Source organism: Micropterus dolomieu, linkage group LG22 (genome assembly GCF_021292245.1).
Source record: "Micropterus dolomieu isolate WLL.071019.BEF.003 ecotype Adirondacks linkage group LG22, ASM2129224v1, whole genome shotgun sequence".
Lineage (NCBI taxonomy): Eukaryota > Metazoa > Chordata > Actinopteri > Centrarchiformes > Centrarchidae > Micropterus > Micropterus dolomieu.
In genome coordinates this window covers 35143090-35161331 of record NC_060171.1, presented here as the reverse complement: position 1 = coordinate 35161331, position 18242 = coordinate 35143090, and the positions used below count along the sequence as shown (strand labels likewise).

The following is an 18242-nucleotide window of genomic DNA, read 5'->3' as shown; positions in this document are numbered from 1 at the left end:
ACGAGCAAACTCTATGGACTCTATAAACTCTATGCCAGTGATCATCAACTGACGGGCCACATCCGGCCCGCCAAATCTTACCATCTGGCCCACAGAATAGCCACTGATGAAAGTAGCGCAATAATATATTTGCAGCAGGGGTGACCACGAAAAGTCGAAGATTCGGTGCTTCCATAGAAGGAGCCTGATTCATTCTCACAGTCAAATCTTTGCAGAGAAGGAAGGAGACATGTCTTGTGCAGCATAAAGTCAGATTATGACTGCACATAATTGTAAAAAAAAGACCAATGACTGCCTGCGAATAGTTCTTTAGCTGTAAAAAAAGATGGATTAATATTTCCTGCCAATCAGAACTGCATCCTGCAATTACATTTACAATTAAAGCTGCAAGCAGCATTGGGCGGGCCCTCGCATATGTAGTGCGTCAAAGTGTGAGATGGCTCCATTGCAGATTCTGGAGCTCTGCCGGTGTGGCAGTTTTGGACACTGCACAAACGTGTTAATCATCACTTCCTGTGTCCCCTTTGTGGCACTACATAGCACTTGGCTCTACGACTATAACTGAATATTGGCATGTAGATTTATTGGGGGCGTGACAGTTATCAAGCGCGTAAAGTTTGGTTCAGATGTGAGCATGTACACTGAAGTTACAACAACTTCCTGTTTTATGGCGAATCATCACTTTTGCATGCCACCGCCACGCCGTTCCACAAAACTCACTGTTTGTACAACTTGTAATTGTCAATGGGTTTAGACTGCACAGCAAAAATCTGAAGTCAGTCGGACTAAATCCCTAGGAGGAGTTCGTTAAAGTGTTAGAGCGTGTAAATCATCCAAAAATGAACATAAAATTCAAAATGAGGCTTTTTGGTACGTCTGGACATGATACATGTGCCACAGAAATTTTATACATGTAGGTGAAACATGCCGCGGGAGCTGCTTCGTTAGAGGTCATTTCCTGCTGCCAGCAGGTGGCGCTATGACTATGGATGAATGTTGGCATGTAGATGTGTTCAGGGTGCAACTCTTATTAAACATGTAAAATTTAGTACAGATCTGAGCATGTACAGTGAAGTTACAGCAACTTTCTGTGTCATGGCGAAGCATGTAACTTTGCCGCCACGCCACCTGAAGTTGACATGGCCAACCTGCTAGGAGTAGTCCATCATCGCGTAAACCGTGTTATTTGCTGTTGCCAGCAGGTGGCGCTATACTTCTGAGTGAATGTTGGCATATGGATGTGTTCAGGGCAGGACTGTTATTATCCATGTCAAATTTGGTAATACTCACAAGTTAAACAATGTGGCTTCATCAGTGTGTTAAGGGTTTTCTGGGACAGTTTTTAAGTTGATATGTCCAACCTGCTAGGAGTAGTACATTACAGCGTAAATTGTGTCATTTCCTGTTCCCAGCAGGTGGCGCTATGACTTTGAGTGAAAATTGGCATAAGGATGTGTTCAGGGCGGGGCTTTTATTAAGCATAAAATTTGGTGCAGATGTGAGCATGTATACTGAAGTTCTAACAAATTCCTGTTTCATGGCGAATCAGCAATTTTTGACAGCACGCCAAACTGGTTGACTGGTAATAACCGTTTGTACAACTTTTAATTGTCAATGGGTTTAAAGTGCACATCAAAAATTTGCAGTCGATCGGATTAATTCCCTAGAAGGAGTTTGTGTAAATCGCCAAAAATGACCAATAAATCCAAAATGGCCGACGTCCTGTTGGGTTTAGGCAATGGCTCCATGACGCTTTTTTGTACGTCTGGATATAATACACATACCACAGAAATGTCGTACACGTAGGTGAAACTTTGTCCAGGGCTGATCTTTAGGGGGTGCTAGCGAGCCATTTTGCCACACTCATATGCACAACCCATAAAATCTGAAAATTTTCACCCCGTCTGAATTATGTGCAATGTTTGGTGAGTTTTCAAGCATTTTTAGGCCCCCAAAATTGAAGTTACTTTGCAGGGGAGAAAAAATCCTTTCAGTTTCAACGTTTCGTGCTCGGGGCCCTAAAAATAAGCGGGGATTTGCGGGTTGAAACCTTTTTTCGCATTAGCGAAATAACATCTTTAAATAACTTCACTCATGTGGTTAGATATTATGAAACATATCCTGCACGTTTTATAACAATTGGACAATAATTTTCTGATCTGTAGCTTAATTTGCATAAATCAATGTCCAGTTACTGTGCATTTAAAGCGCCCCACAGTGGTCGATTGGAATGAGACTTGAAGTGTATGTGTGAGGTGCTTATCCTGCAAGTTTTGTGTTGATTGGACAAACAATTTGTATTTTGTAGCATGATTTGCGTTTTATCCCCTGCAGTTTGTTTGCATTTATAGCGCCCCTGGGTGTTCAATTTGAATGAAACTTTCAGGGCATGTTTCATTTACTTATGAGGACACATCCTGAGAGATTTGTGCTGATTGGAGAATGAATATGGGATTTATAGTGTAATTTGTGTAATGCTAAGCATCTTTCTTGTGCTTGTTGCGCACCCTAATGACGTATGTACATCAAACTGTCCAGGTATATCTGGGGCATCTATCTGAACATATCCTGTGAGTTTTGTGATGATCGGCCCTACGGTTGCTGATTTGTGGTCATTTATGTCCAGAGCCACGCCCCTTTCAAAGTTCATTGGTCCATATCTTGAAAAGTAATTGAGATATCGACATGCTTTATACTACTTTTAATAGGCTTGATCCAATGATGATTCACTGAAAATTTGGTGGTAATTGGAGCTACGGTCTAGGAGGAGATGTCAAAAATGTGTTATTTCAAAAAATTTAAAATGGCGGGAAAAAACTCCAGGCGGACCTTAATAGTCCTTGAGGCTTTTCTGTAGAGCACATTGAGCTGCACCTGTGTGAGAAATTTCAAGTCAGTCCAAACAAGGCCTTAAATTTCATTTACAAAGTATTAAATTTTGTTTTCCAATGTCTTAAATTTTTTCTTGTCCTTTCATAAGATTTAATTAGTGCCGTAACGTCATAAATAATTTTTGTGTGTGTGACTTTACAATTTACTCCATTTGGTGTGACTTGGATGTTATACGACAGTACAGGTAACATTACTGTTCACGTCAGTGTTTAGCTTTACGCTCTGGACTGTGGAGTGTTTGCGGTGCATGAGCTCTGGCATCCAGCTCTGCCGCGAGTCAGTCAGAAAACGTATCTGACGTGCTAGATCGTCGACTCAGAATGGGCAAGTGTGTGAAGTTCAGAAGGCCAACGATACGGACAAGTTGGCGGACGAGGCTGAGGACAATGACGCTGAAGTTAGCACAACAAGCGGATCGAAGTGTGAGTCAGTCACACTATGGCGAGCACTAATGAAACAGCGGAGCTGGAAGACCCGCCTGCAGGTTCCTGGTCAGTGAATGTTACAACAGCAACGGAGAGACAGTTGTGCATAACGATGAGGACCGTGTCTGTGTGTCGGCGTTGCGCCGCTGTTGTAGGGTAACGTTATGTGAATGGAAACATCCAACATGCTAACGCACATTAAACTTACATCACTGAGATGCGCCGATCACCGGGACGAGGAAAAAAACAAACTGGAGCCCAACTCCTTATCCCTGCTGCTTTCAAGCCAATACTACAGTATATAAATCTACTCTGCTCAAAAAAATAAAGGCAACACTAACACATCCTAGATCTGAATGAATGAAATAATCTTAAATACTCCTTTCTTTACATAGTTGAATGCACTGACAACAAAATCACACAAAAATGATCAATGGAAATCAAATTTATCAACCCATGGAGGTCTGGATTTGGAGTCACACTCAAAATCAAAGTGGAAAACACTACAGGCCGATCCAACTTTGATGTAACGTCCTTAAAACAAGTCAAAATGAGGCTCAGTAGTGTGTGTGTGGCCTCCACGTGGCTGTACGACCTCCCTACAACGCCTGGGCATGCTCCTGATGAGGTGGCGGATGGTCTCCTGAGGGATCTCCTCCCAGACCTGGACTAAAGCATCCGCCAACTCCCGGACAGTCTGTGGTGCAACGTGGCGTTGGTGGATGGAGCGAGACATGATGTCCCAGATGTGCTCAGCTGGATTCAGGTCTGGGGAACGGGCGGGCCGGTCCATAGCATCAATGCCTTCCTCTCGCAGGAACTGCTGACACACTCCAGCCACATGAGGTCTAGCATTGTCTTGCATTAGGAGGAACCCAGGGCCAACCGCACCAGCATATGGTCTAACAAGGGGTCTGAGGATCTCATCTCGGTACCTAATGGCAGTCAGGCTACCTCTGGCGAGCATATGGAGGGCTGTGCGGACCCCCAAAGAAATGCCACCCCACACCATTACTGACCCACCGCCAAACCGGTCATGCTGGAGGATGTTGCAGGCGGCAGAACGTTCTCCACGGCGTCTCCAGACTCTGTCACGTCTGCCACGTGCTCAGTGTGAACCTGCTTTCATCTGTGAAGAGCACAGGACGCCAGTGGCAAATTTGCCAATCTTGGTGTTCTCTGGCAAATGCCAAACATCCTGCACGGTGTTGCCCTCCTACGGCCTCCTCCACGTCTCCTGATGTACTGGCCTGTCTCCTGGTAGCGCCTCCGTGCTCTGGACACTACGCTGACAGACACAGCAAACCTTCTTGCCTCAGCTCGCATTGATGTCCCATCCTGGATGAGCTGCACTACCTGAGCCACTTGTGTGGGTTGTAGACTCCGTCTCATGCTACCACTAGAGTGAAAGCACCGCCAGCATTCAAAAGTGACCAAAACATCAGCCAGGAAGCACAGGAACTGAGAAGTGGTCTGTGGTCACCACCTGCAGAACCACTCCTTTATTGGGGGTGTCTTGCTAATTGCCTATAATCTTTATATATATAAAAATAATGTATTTGACTGTCACAACCCGAGCGAAATGACTGGTTTTACTATCAGAACGTGATCCATTCGGTCGATAACCTTTGAAGAAGCTAAATAATAGCCATTCACGTTAGTGGACGGCTAAACCGGAAGTTAGCCTGCTCGGCCGGCAAAAGTCACCACAGTGGGCGCTGCTGACAACTAGTGTTGGGTGGTGTAATTTGCGTAGTGAAGGAGACACCGACACACAAGTATAAATGCATGGCTACGTGCATAGCTATGTTGTAGGCTACGGGAGTATAAATGATGCTTTACATGTTTTTAAGGCATTGCAAATCAGTACTGTTTTGCTTTGTTACCCAGAATACACCTCTGGTTACCAGAATGGCTGCTCCCTATAGGAACGCATTGATATATTAGTTATAAGTTATAGGAAATATTTTCTCCTCTCCAGATCTATACTGGAACATTTTGTGTTCTGGCTGTACTGACCAGTGCCCAGAGTGGTGGTGTTTCTTTCATTGACTGATCACATGACTATGTGAGAGCAGTGAAAAGGTCTGGTATGGGAGGTTGCAGACACAACAATAGTTTGCAACAAGTTTGCCAGTCATTCTTTAAAGACTTATCAACCGAAAATGCCAAATATTCCTGGTTGCAACATCTTTATTGTGAGGATTTGCTGCTTTTATATCTTTTTAAACTGAATATCTCTGGAGTTTGCAGTGTTGGTCGGATAAAACTGGACATCGGTTAGGATGTCAAATTAGGCTCTCAGAACGTGTGAAGGGGCATTTTTGACTAGGGACGCATAATAATTATCGAGCCGATAATGGGCATATTTTCATTATCGGAATCATATCGGAAAATTTAATTTTGGCTGATGATTTACTAGGGCTGGACAATTTGATCTAAAATTAATTAATAGAACATTTTACCCCAATTATGATTACTGAACGATTATTACTTTCAACAGAATTTGCCATTTTGAAACCAAAACCCTCTTCCACTATCTGTGTGTTTCTGTGCTTGCGTATCCTCTCACCTTTTTTACCCCTGACCAGTTTGCATCCCTGTTCATGGCTGCGCTCCACTGTGTTTTGCACAGATGACAGTGATGATGACAGGGAAGTGAGTCGAAAGCGTACAGTGCGCCAGGCAGCCTCCAAGGCTGTGTCCAAACAGAGGGAGATCCTGCTGGGCGATGGAGGCAGCGAGGATGAGGAGCATGAAGACCAAGAGGAATCTTATATGGACCGTATGTACAACTGCACTACACACTGACACAGCAACACATGGTTCACCAGATGGTACATGGAAAGCGTAAAGCTGCTGTCACACAGTCGGCAACACTGAGCAACATGCAGCTGACGGCACGTTGTGTTTGTATAGTGTGTCTGATTTCTTGTAAAATAGTCTAAAAATCCATCATATGAAACAATCTGAGGAAAAAACATCAGCCATGAAGTCACAAGTAGACGCAAGGGCCCACAAGCACCGCTTTAGATAAGTGATTATATTACCTCAGGTCTTGATAAATGTTCTGGTGAGCAGTTAAAAAGCTGGCAAAGCTGCGAGAAAGCTCTTAAATAACTATTCACACTCACTGGACACTAAACAAATTCATTCAGTGTTTTTATTTGAATTGGCTCTTTAGCCTCCCTGCTGCAGGGGTCCAGGACCATGTGTGTGAACTGCCACGCATGTGATAACAGCTACAATAGCACCATGGAGTCCCATTAGTTAATAGTCTTATACGTCCCTTTTCTGTGTGCAGCCGATGAGTCCGGCAGCGATGAGGACTTCATGGTGGAGGATGATGATGACAGTGACTACGGTCGCTCAAAGAAGAAAGGCAAGAAGGTGATTCGACGGGGACGGCCGGACAAGAAGGAGAAGAAAAGCCCCAAACCCCGACTAAAGGCCACAGGTGAGAAGTCAGTCGCTCTGCAGACTCGGCATCATCCAGCAGCAGTTAACGTAGCTTGTGAAAAATAAGTAGGGTAAGCAGAGTAAGTAGGCTGCAGCTGTTACTCTTACCTGTCAGGAACACATTTCACAGTTCATAGCTGCTGCTGCTGCTGCTGCTCAGCTCCTTTTCAGGTCTTATCTGTGGGTTGTGAACGATAATGACGTCAAACTCATCTCAATTCAGTGTTTGAGTTTTTTAAGTTAAGTTGTAAAGGTTAAAAGCTGAATCCAGATGGATCTTTAAAGGGATTCGAAACTGGAGTCAAAACACGATGGAACCTAAGCCTAATCACGCACCATGGTTTAGCTTTAGCTTTAGTCATAACGTTCATTCCAGATCAGTAAATGCACATTTTTAAAAACATCCATTGTTTCTGTAAGTGTTACTATGTATGCTAAAATGCCATTACATGTTGTGAATAGAGTATGACTGGTTCATGAGTAGAAACACAGTTTAGGAGCCAGGATTTGAATCCAAAGGGTGGGGGTGCCTTATTTTATTTTAAACTATTAAGTTTATACACTTCAGTTTGTTGTTTTTTACATTTCTGTTTGAGTACAGATTAAACAGAGATGTCGTGTGAATATGTGAGCTGTAGAGGTGTATTGGGTGGATTCTTGAAGTTTGGGGAGAGCCAGCGTAGCCTGCATCCAGAGGGTAGATGCTAGGCTAACCTGAGCATCTTCCCTCAGCATTAGGGAGCGTATTTGTCAAACTATCCCTTTTTAAGCGTTTGACTGAGTTACTAGATGAAGGATAAGTTGAGCCAGTTGTAAATAAACGTCCAGTGGTGTGATCAGTATTAACCAGGTGAAATGGAGCGCTTGGCATCCTGGTCACAAATTTGGTTACCTAAAAACAGGTAGATCGAAACACAGACTAAAAACAATCCATTCATAATTTCATACATGCTGTATCTGTGGATTTGAGGGTAAAAAGGACACCCAAACAATTTTTTATGCTCTTGTGTAGCCAGATGTGACATTGATGTGAATTTTCACTCGTCTTTTATTCCCCCAGTGACCCCCAGCCCAATGAAGGGGAAGGGGAAGGGGCGCCCAAGCACCAAGGCCCTGGAGAAGAGCTCACCCAAAGAGGAGGAAGAGGAAGACCCAGAGAGTCCCCTGGAGGAGGAAGAGGAGGAGGCAGAGAAGAAAGAGACCTCCCCTGCCCCCAAGACGACGAAGGAGGCCGCAGGAGGAGAGGAGGAGGAAGAAGACGAAGAGGAGGAGGACGGCTCAGAAGAGGAGGCGCCCTCTGGAGAAGACTAGAAGATGGTACCTGCTGAAGCCCATCTCAATGTCTCTTCTCAGCGTTTTCGTTTCTTTTGTTGCTCTGCATTTAGAGTTGTTTTTTCCCCTTTTCTTTTCGGTCGTTTCTTTTTCTCCTGGTGGCCTGGCTCAATGGTTTGGACTTTGTTTGCTTTTTCTTGTTTTGCTTCTCCCCCTCCAACCAAGACATTGTGCTGATGTGATCATATGTAAGTTTTAAATTTTCAACACCAGAGTCACAACGTTCAGCCTTACCTGCCTTCCCATCTTCAGCATTTTAGCGTGAAAATCCGTCCTGAGTGTGAACACAGCAGTTCACTTGTGTTTGTGTCGTTTTCCTCCCCGGGGATTATCTGCGATCTGACACGACTGGCCACACAGTTTATTTTACTAATAGCTGCGATTACAGGGAGTATTGTTCCGAGCCTCTCGGTATCATGAACTAAAGCGCTGTATTTGCGAAGTGCCGTAAAGTCCACGCTTGCAGGCCTGAAGCGTTTCCCCTCTCTTTGGTACTTTGTGCTTTTAAACCAGGAGCATGTCTTAAATGGGCAGTGTTAGGTAGTTGTTTTAAAACCTTTAAATCTGTTCTTTCAGTTAAATTTTCTTTTTAAACATGGCCCTGCTTGTTTCAGACTGTATTGGTGCCCTGAACTCTTGCAGTGTGGCGGCTGCTTCATATATCAGTTCAAACTGAAGGTGTGTTGCTACATGCCGGACTGCCACTATGACACGTTTAAAACGAGCATGTGCGTGTTTTTATGTACTTGTTTAAATGTGTTTGCTGGGGGGGGGCGGGGGGTCTGGCTCTGGCTCTTTTTCTCTCCCCCATCAGCTGCCTGTGAAACGGTTTCTGTTATATGTTGGGCTTTGTAACCATGCACCATGCTATGTGCAGCAGCCCCACCCCTTTCAAACCCCGCCTCCCTGCATGGCTACAGCGTCTCCTAAACATTCAGCCCCTTGTGCCAGGCACCCCTAAATCTGCTTTTGTTTTTTATTTTTAAGAAATGCAACAAGAGATGTTTCTTTTTTTTTTTTTCTTTGAGTTCAAAAAAATGAATGTTTTTTTTTTTTCTCCTGTTGGTTAATTGTTCTAATTCTCTATTCAGATTTTTTTTGTAATGTTTGTTTTTTAAGAAAATAAATAAAATGTATCTTGATTTTAAAGAAAAAGAGTTGACCCTATCCAATCTGTTCTGCCTGGTGGTTGGACTAACCATCCCTCCCTCCTTTACTCCAGTCCTTTCCTTCTCTTCTCCCCATCTCCCAGTCCCATCAGCTTAATAGTTACTGCTCATTTGTTTCTTAGAGCTTTTTGTTCACTCATTAGTATTTCACATGCAGATTCATTTTTCAGAGTTATCCAGAAAAGATTGAAACAGTGAAGTGGGCAGCTCAGTATATATCCGGCATTCATTTGTCTGTTAATGCCTTAATTTTTATTGCGTTGAGTTTCAGTAGCGGCTCTGTTAATGTCGTCACAGGCCTGAGAATGTAATTTGTCCTTATGTTTAGGTCTTTGCTACAAGCGGCAAATTAAATTTGTATGATCAGCAGACCATCCAAAGCCATAAACGATCTCAAAACTAGTGACTTGGAGATCAGGTGCAGCACTTGTGAGATTGTCCTTTTTTGCGACAAGTAGAGTTTTGATGTCAAAGCAAAAAAATAAGAACAATCTGCTATTGTGATCTTGGGAACATAAATGCAAGGCTGCAATAGAATCAGCCTTGGATGTGTACAGGACACACGAACCTTGTCCTTGGTTCAGAAGCACATTCAATTGTTTTACTACTGTCCTTATTAGCAGGTTAATGTGTTTTTCTACATGCAGGTCCTGAATTGGCACCCAATCCTTAATGTCATTTTAAGACTATAGGACATGAATAAGAAACTACGGTGTGTTTATACCAACCTAAAGCTCAGAGCTGTTTGCAGTAGGATCAGATACTGTCCAGTAGTTCACAGCTTGAACGAGGTTCCTCTCCATCACCCCACAGGAGGCACATGGCAGAAGGCTGTGAATTTCTCCTCTTTCATCCATTCTCCAGTTTCCTCTGTTGTACTGTTTTTGATGTTTTTTTTATTTTTATCTACCTTCAGTTGTACTGGCAATGTAAATGTAAGCAAAGTTGTGATTCCTACAGGAGACCAAGTGGAGAAACATTTCAGTAGTGTGGAAAAGGAACGCTGAACTCTGAATCTTTTGCATGTTGTGGAAAAAGTGCAAAGCGATGATGATGCTGGTAATGGCAATATTGTGGTCTTTTAAAAAAAGTATTAACAACAGTGTTGATAATGTTTTGGTTTCCCAGCTTCTAATAAAGGCAACCTACTTTTTATACGGATTTAACTACTTGTTTTGTGACATTAAGCTCTGAGTAATGTTTGGTGGGGGTTTGGGTTCATAATTATGCGATCAGTGGTACTCAGGAGTCTGTCACTCAGTGGCGTGTTTTTATACACGGTCATCTGATGTGATGAACACACTGTTGACACACTCGATCAGTTTAGTAACTGTACTGCTCACACTGCAGAACCTGATGTCTTCAAGTCTGGACTCCTATATGTTTAAATAACATGCAAATGTATCATGAAAAAGGCAGCACTCCAGAGGTCACAAATAACAAGAGATTTACCTCACGCCTTGATAATTTTTATATTTTGTATTTTACAACTAATGAACTTGACAAATCTGCATTAGGATTTCATCAGAGTACGTCAGCAGTGACAAAAGAAAGAAAATCGCGATAGGTAAGAAAAACAGGTGTCAGGGGGCACTACTGCATATTTAGTTTCTCCATGGGGAGCTTTGTAAAGTCTGATAAATGTCCACAAGAGATGTCACTTCAGTTAGTGTCTGCTAAAGACTACAAGATTGGAAATAAAAAGAATGTGTAGCAGCGAGCTCAGACCTCTGTAGCTGCTGATCATCTCGGCTCCAGGCTACATTAGCCACTACTAGCATAACACCCAATCACCAACCAAACTGTCAGTGGTTGTGTTGCATTGTGAGTAATGTAGGCGTCAGGTTTAGACAAAGAAGAAGGATGTGTGGAATATGGTTCTGCTGGCCTGATTTTGATCCTTAAATGGGTCATATTATTCTCATTTTCAGGCTTTATTTATTATTATTATTTATTATTATCTATTTTATTTAGGGGTTGTTCCACAATTTTTGTCATACTGCACGTTGCTGCAACACCTCTTCACCCTGTGTGTTGAACGCTCCGTTGTAGCTATGGAGTGATGCATCGCCCATCTACAAGATTTTTGTTGGGTGTTGCAAATGTGCAGTACCTAGTTAAGGACTACAAGCCAATCAGAAGCAAAGTAGGGCGGGTCCTGAAAAGCTACACAAGGCTTTGCTTCAGATGTATGTTTACCAGCTTAGCAGCATAGACAGGAGCAAGAGTTTCAGAGTGGTGAGTTATTAATCTGTAACAAAAGTATCTTTCATCCATAAAGTTTTAACTGAGCTCTGTCTCTACATCACAGTAACAACTTTATGTCCACTGACTGCCTGGAGGGTAGCTAGTGTTTGGAAGGGAGAGGAGGTGTGTGCTGCAGCTCACTGTTTTTCCACCGTTGTTTTTGAGGGCATGTCGGAGTAGCAGCTAGGCAAGCATTATGACGTGGGTTTTTTGACAAGAAAGCGGAAGAAAAGACTGGACTACAAATGAGCTGTTTTCAGGCAGTTCAGAGCAGAGTTTTCTGTGGGAGATGGGAACTTCCTGTGAGCTGGACTTTGGGCTTTCTGAGGAAATGTACAAAAAGAGACATGACATAACAAGGTTTAAGGGCAAAGAAGTTATAAAGGCCATTGCACTGAAGTGTATCTTCATACAATACTCAAATGCCCACTTGGACATTGGCAGGGTTATCAGGTGCTGTATTGTCCCTGCTGTCCACTCTGGCTATGCAATTGTTGTTCTGTGTAAAATAGTTCTCTGTTGTTGGCTTCCTTGCTGAGCCATGACACCAATAGAATTCTGAACTAAAATGGCAGTCACTTGGGACAATCCACCAAGATCTACGTGATTTAATTAACTCAGGCCCCATCCACACTACTACGATCTCCGTCCACAGCGTTTTAGCTGCTTATCAGAATTATTAAAAAGACTGAAAACGCACATCAAGTGGCCATTCATGTACACTGGGCATGGCATGCCGGTGTAAACATGAAGCAGATGGTCTACTCTAAGAATAAAGTACTACAGACGAGGAACCACACTAGATATTTCCTGTGCATGGATCACGCGTAAAATTCATCCAGCCAGAGGGAACAATCACCAACTACTGACAGCGCGCCGGTTGTAAATGTGACACAACCCATTGTAGGTATCGGAGAGGGAATGGGGCTTACAGGGCCAGGGACGCTGCGGACGGTCGGTGATTGTTCCCACTGAATGGATGAAGCACAATCTGCTGGCATCGTGTCTGGGTCATTCCAGCATACTTTATCTGTTTCTGCCGGGGTTTCCCAGAGCAGTTTTTCAGGTGTGCTGTCCCAAGTGCTTAGTGCAATCTTAAGCAGGATTGGCAGGTACATACGGTTTCCACATACTCGGTACGCACTGAACGAAACAAACCAAGGTTTTTACACGGTGGCTGCTTTCCCTCCAACTCTCCATGGCGGAAACCATTAAAACAGGCAAAACCCTCGTTTAAATACTGCCGCCTCCATTGTGTTTGAACCTGTTGCCATCTATGCAATAATTCTTAGTAAATCACCAATAACAGATACTAAAATAGCACGTGCAATATTTTTGAATGCACACGCAATTTAGTACTCTTTATTCGGGATGTTAGTACATCGGGCCCTAACTGTTATTTGCAGGGTACAAAATATTTTAATAAAAATACCAAAACTACAACTCTGTCAGTAGCATTGTATTTTTTAAGTCTTCTGTTTTGTCTGCACTACCCCAGAGAATTAAAAGAAAAAACAGTGTCGGCAGCCTTTTCAAACTCTGTTTTAGGTCTTTGGATTCATCAGTGTGGACAGGAGGTGCAAACGTAGCAAAAGGTCTCTGTATTAAAACCAAGTGTAGATGGCCTCTCAGACTGCTTTAGCTGAAGGAATTTTTACACAGTGCATTTTGTCTTCTTTCACTTAAACTGCTCTATGAAGCTCCTAAGACCCCTTTGCACCAACATGGACAGGAGAATTGAGGACAGTGAATAAAAACTCTTCCAAAGTGCATATGGCCGTGTGAGTATTTTTTTAAGACTTTAAGACTTGATGTTTTAAGTGTGTGCGTGCAGAACATTTCTCATGGAGACACACTTCTTTGGAGGTCTGCACCATCATCTTTTCAAGACCAACAAACCCGACAGAGTAATGTGGGCCATCGTTCACTTCCATACAGTGTTTGGCCATGGCATATTCTGGGCTGGTTTAAAGATACATTCAAAAACGTGAACTTAAGCGTCATTATATGTGCCTGAATAATGGAATTGTAACCCCCCTGCCAGTTTTGCTGTTTGTACGTCTTAGGGCACAACATCAGTGAGTATGGGGCAAATGTAAGGGGCTGTAGAATAATTCCAGCACTTTATCATTCATCAAGGAAAGTCCAGTCTGGTAAATGATGAATGAGCAACGCTGTGTAGTAGCCTAATAATGTTAACGCATTGATTCTTCTTCCACTCCTGCGTTTTAGAGCCTATCAGGGTCCGCGTTGGCACGCATTCATATTTCTAGCTCCACTCGATTGAAATGGAGGCTCTGCCTTTATTTACCCGTTGCCGTGGTGAATCGTAGTATCGGAGCTCCATTGATGAGGCTTTTTTTAATCCCCACGCACGCGTTTCCATCAGGCTCAACGTACTCAGAGTTGATTGAACTGATTCTGATCAGCTGTTCTGGAACCGAAAACTCAGAGTTTCACATCTCAGGCTCAGTCAACCCAGAGCTCAGGGACAAGCTCAGAGTTTGTTAAGCCTGCTTTCTGAAACAGGGCCCTGCTCTGATGATGACTCTAGTTCATTGCAGGTGTGTTCTTAATGAAGGCTGTATCCCTGAGACTGCTGTTGAAAAACGTCCCCAGGCTTTTAACAGGCTCTCAGTGATGGTAAGGATTGGTGTTCCTGATATAAAGAAGCAGAATCTATTCACTACTTTGCCCTTTTCCAAAACCAAGGATGTGGATTTTTCTGGTTTAAATGAAATCCTGGCCCATTCCATTAGCCTTTCTAGCTCCTTCAGGTTCCATCTACCTCTAAGCACAGACTCAGCAGTTACAGTCAGGTCATCAGTGGCGCTGCTCAGGGCAGTCGTGGTATTTTGGTGCGCTCTGTTTGTTTTGTTTGTGTTTGTTAACTTAGCGTTCTGCTGTGATACCCTGAGCTCTTTCCCCGGATTTAATTCTCACTTTTCTCATGTCATCAGCGGAATTATTAGACATTCTGGTCAAGGCTTCACTGTCGGTTGTTCATGCAGTGAAACACCAGGGGAGGGGGAAGAGGTCCGGAAAGCTGGTGCGAGTACGCCGAAGAGGACACCGCGCTCAATATGCAATAAACTGTACAAACTCCAGCTACTGATGGGGAAAAAACATAGACTTTTATTAATCTTCTGTTCTGTGCTTCACAGAGACGTGGCTTGGTGGATTCAGCTGCACTGTTCTCAGACCTGGAATATTTACTAATACACTGTAAACCATTTTACTCTCCCCGTGAGTTTGCTTCAGACTTTCTGCTCGGTAGTTTGCATTTCACAGCAGGCCAATGTGTATGATGCACATTGCATGCTTTCAACCAGATATTGAGTGGACATTCCCGGACTCCTTAGTTATTGTTCTTGGTGACTTTAACAAAGGAAATCTCGGCCATGAATTTCCCCAAATAAAGACACTTTGTCAAATATCCAACCAGAGAGGAAAACGTTTTAGATCACGCTTACACTACAGTAAGCAGTGCCTATCACGCCGTCCTCTGCACTGCACTGGGACACTGACAATCTCATGGTCCACTTTATTCCTGCATACAGACATAAATTGAAGTTCAGTAAACTTATACTGAGGACACCTAAGCAAGTTTTGACTACACTGACTGGGATGTTTTCAGGACTGCTACCAACAATCTGGATGAGTTTACAGAGGCTATGACATCATACATTAGTTTCTGTGAGGACAGCTGCATTCCAACACGCACCAGGAGGAGTTATAATAATGACAAACCCTGGTTCACAGCTAAGCTCAGACAGCTGAGGTTGGAAAAGAAAGAGGTGGAGACTGGCAAGGTGTCGCCAGGTCATTTAACTCAACAGCAACAAAAATATTTTCTATGTTAATATGCAATAATCTTCATGACAAAGCCTGTCTCGCAGGTCTGCAAAGAGCAGAGGCTACTCACAATAACTGATCCATTTTGTTTGAAGTTCACGTAATATGACCCCCCCACCACCGTTACTCAGACTGCCTGCATGAGAGCACGAGAGAGAGAGAGAGAGACCGCGCGTTGGTCACAGCTTCAGGGCTTCTCCGTCACTTCTGAATTGCAAAATTGTAATCAGTATATTTAAACGTAAATGTTGTCAGTCAGTGTCTAGTCAATGTATTAACACAAACGGTTAACAGTCGCCGCACAATAGTGAGAGAATATCATAACACCTGACTGCGACACTGACGCCTGTCACTCTGTGTCCTGCTGTCTCTGTCACCCTCGCTGTGAGACACTACTGTTCTGCTGTCTCCAGGATGCTTCATTCCCTCTAAAGCGGCTGTGAGCTGCACTTTATCAGAAGTGCTGAAGTGAACATTTGTGTGGAAGTGTGGTGATATTTCTGTCTGATCACAAGTGTTTTCAGTTTCGGTTTTCTTCCTCTGATGAAGATCAGGGTAGTGTCAGGGGTGGACTGGTAATCTGGCATAGGCTACCTGCCGATGAACCTTTAGGGCTGTTTGGTACTGGAGCTGCAGTAACTTCAACATCAGCTGCATAGCCTACCCTGCATAGAGCAAGCACTTGAAGGAGTAAAGGAGAGCCGTGGTCACTGAAAAATAGCTTGCACCAAGAAATGTTAATTAACAAATAAAATGCTATGAGAAAGGTTTATTTGCACAATAAGAAAACCTGCAATGCAATATAAATATATTGATTATAAGTATATTTTTAAAAGTAACTTAAGGTAAAAAAAAGAATAAGCTACTGCATTACATTATATTATATTATTATATTCTGAATTGTCACCTGCCACCTAACTTTTGTCCTTCCTTTTATAAAAATAAAGCCATTTCCACCATAAATTGGTGCAGAAAATGTCTCCAGAATGCAGGAAATTAAGTGTTTAATGCTCAAAATCTTCTGGGGGGGAGATTGAGCGTTTACATCAATATTTAATATTTATAAATTCAAATTAATTAAGCTAATGTTGTGGTGGCAGCCCGGCTGACGGTGTGTGTCCTGTTTATTTCTCGTTTTTTCGTGTGATTCTGTTTTTCCCTTGTGTTTTGGTCTGCCTGTCTGTGTCTCTTGCTCTCTCCTGAGCCCAGCTGACAATCCGCACCTGCACCTCGTCAGCCACCTCCTCTGCTTGCCACACCTGCCAGCAATCAACTTCAACCCCGGTTCTCCACACAATCTCTGTTTAATCGTTGTTGCTCCTGACCTGCTGCCACTTCCTCACTCAAGCCCTTGAATAACCTGCAACATCTCTGTTTCCCAGTTCTTAGTTTTCCCTGTGTCTGTCTGCCTGCCTTTCCCCAGGTTCACTCACCCACGTCCTCTGTCGAGTCAGCTGGGCTCGCCCACCTGCCCTCTCCCCTCGGACTTCCCCCACGACGTCCTCCCGGCTCTCCCTCGTGCCTCACCAGTAAGCCTGACACCAATCCAATTCAATTCAGTTTTATTTATATAGCGCCAAATCACAACAACAGTTATCTCACAGCGCTATTCATAAAAGAGCAGGTCTAGACCGTACTCTATGATGTTATTTACAGAAGCCCAACAATTCCCACCAAAAGCAAGCACTAGGTGACAGAGGCAAGGAAAAACTTCCTTTAAGAGGCAGAAACCTCGAGCAGAACCATGGCTCAGGGTGGGCGGCCATCTGCCTCGACCAGTTAGGGTGTAGGAGAGAGAGGGGAGGGAGGCAGCCTACACAATATACACACAGAGGTACAGATAGTAAAGGTGATGTTGCTATAGACTAAATGAAAAATGGTACAGATATTTATAGTAGTGTTGATGATGATAATCATAATGTTAATGATTATAATAACAATAGGACTAGTAACAATAATTGTAGCAGAGGGTGTCGAGCAGGAACACGGGGGCAGCAGGTGACCCGCAACCACAGATCCAGACTCCACAGCTCCAGAGCCAGAAACACCTGCAGGAAGTGATAGGAGGAGAGGGGAGAGGGACCAGAAAGCACAAGACTACCAGAAAGGGGAGAAGTTGTGTTAGTAACATGCAATAATGGGATGAGGTTGCATACAGAGGGAGAGAAAGAAGTGGAGAGAGGAGCTCAGTGCATCATGGGAAGTCCCCCGGCAGTCTAGGCCTATAGCAGCATAACTAAGGGATGGTTCAGGACCTGAGCCAGCCCTAACTATAAGCCTTATCAAAGAGGAAAGTCTTAAGCCTACTCTTAAATGTGGAGATGGTGTCTGCCTCCTGAACCCAAACTGGAACCTGGTTCCACAGGAGAGGAGCTTGATAGCTGAACGCTCTGGCTCCTAGTCTACTTTTGGAGACTCTAGGAACCACAAGTAACCCTGCATTCTGGGAGCGCAGTGCTCTGGTGGAGTAGTAAGGTACAATGAGCTGAAGATAAGATGGTGCCTGACCATTAAGAGCTTTGTAGGTAAGAAGAATGATTTTAAATTCTATTCTGGATTTTACTGGAAGCCAATGCAGAGAAGCTAAGACAGGAGAAATATGATCTCTTTTCCTGGTTCCTGTCAGAACACGTGCTGCAGCATTCTGAATCAGCTGAAGAGTCTTAACGGACTTTTTCGAGCAGCCTGATAATAAGGAATTGCAGTAATCCAGCCTAGAAGTAACAAATGCATGGACTAGTTTTTCTGCATCATTTTTAGACAGGATGTTCCTGATTTTCGCAATATTACGTAGGTGAAAAAAGGCGGTCCTTGAAATTTGCTTAATGTGAGATTTAAACGACATGTCCTGATCAAAGATAAC

General features: G+C 43.5%; 1 protein-coding gene across 1 annotated transcript; it reads left to right on the top strand.

Moving 5' to 3' along the window:
* Positions 1 to 5774: 5774 nt before the first annotated feature.
* Positions 5775 to 10432, top strand: LOC123962323 (nuclear ubiquitous casein and cyclin-dependent kinase substrate 1-like). The gene is made up of 3 exons (XM_046038373.1): positions 5775 to 6102; positions 6622 to 6774; positions 7837 to 10432. Exons 1-3 carry the CDS (start codon positions 5790 to 5792, stop codon positions 8085 to 8087), a joined length of 717 nt encoding a protein of 238 aa, XP_045894329.1. The 5' UTR covers positions 5775 to 5789; the 3' UTR covers positions 8088 to 10432.
* Positions 10433 to 18242: the final 7810 nt, after the last annotated feature.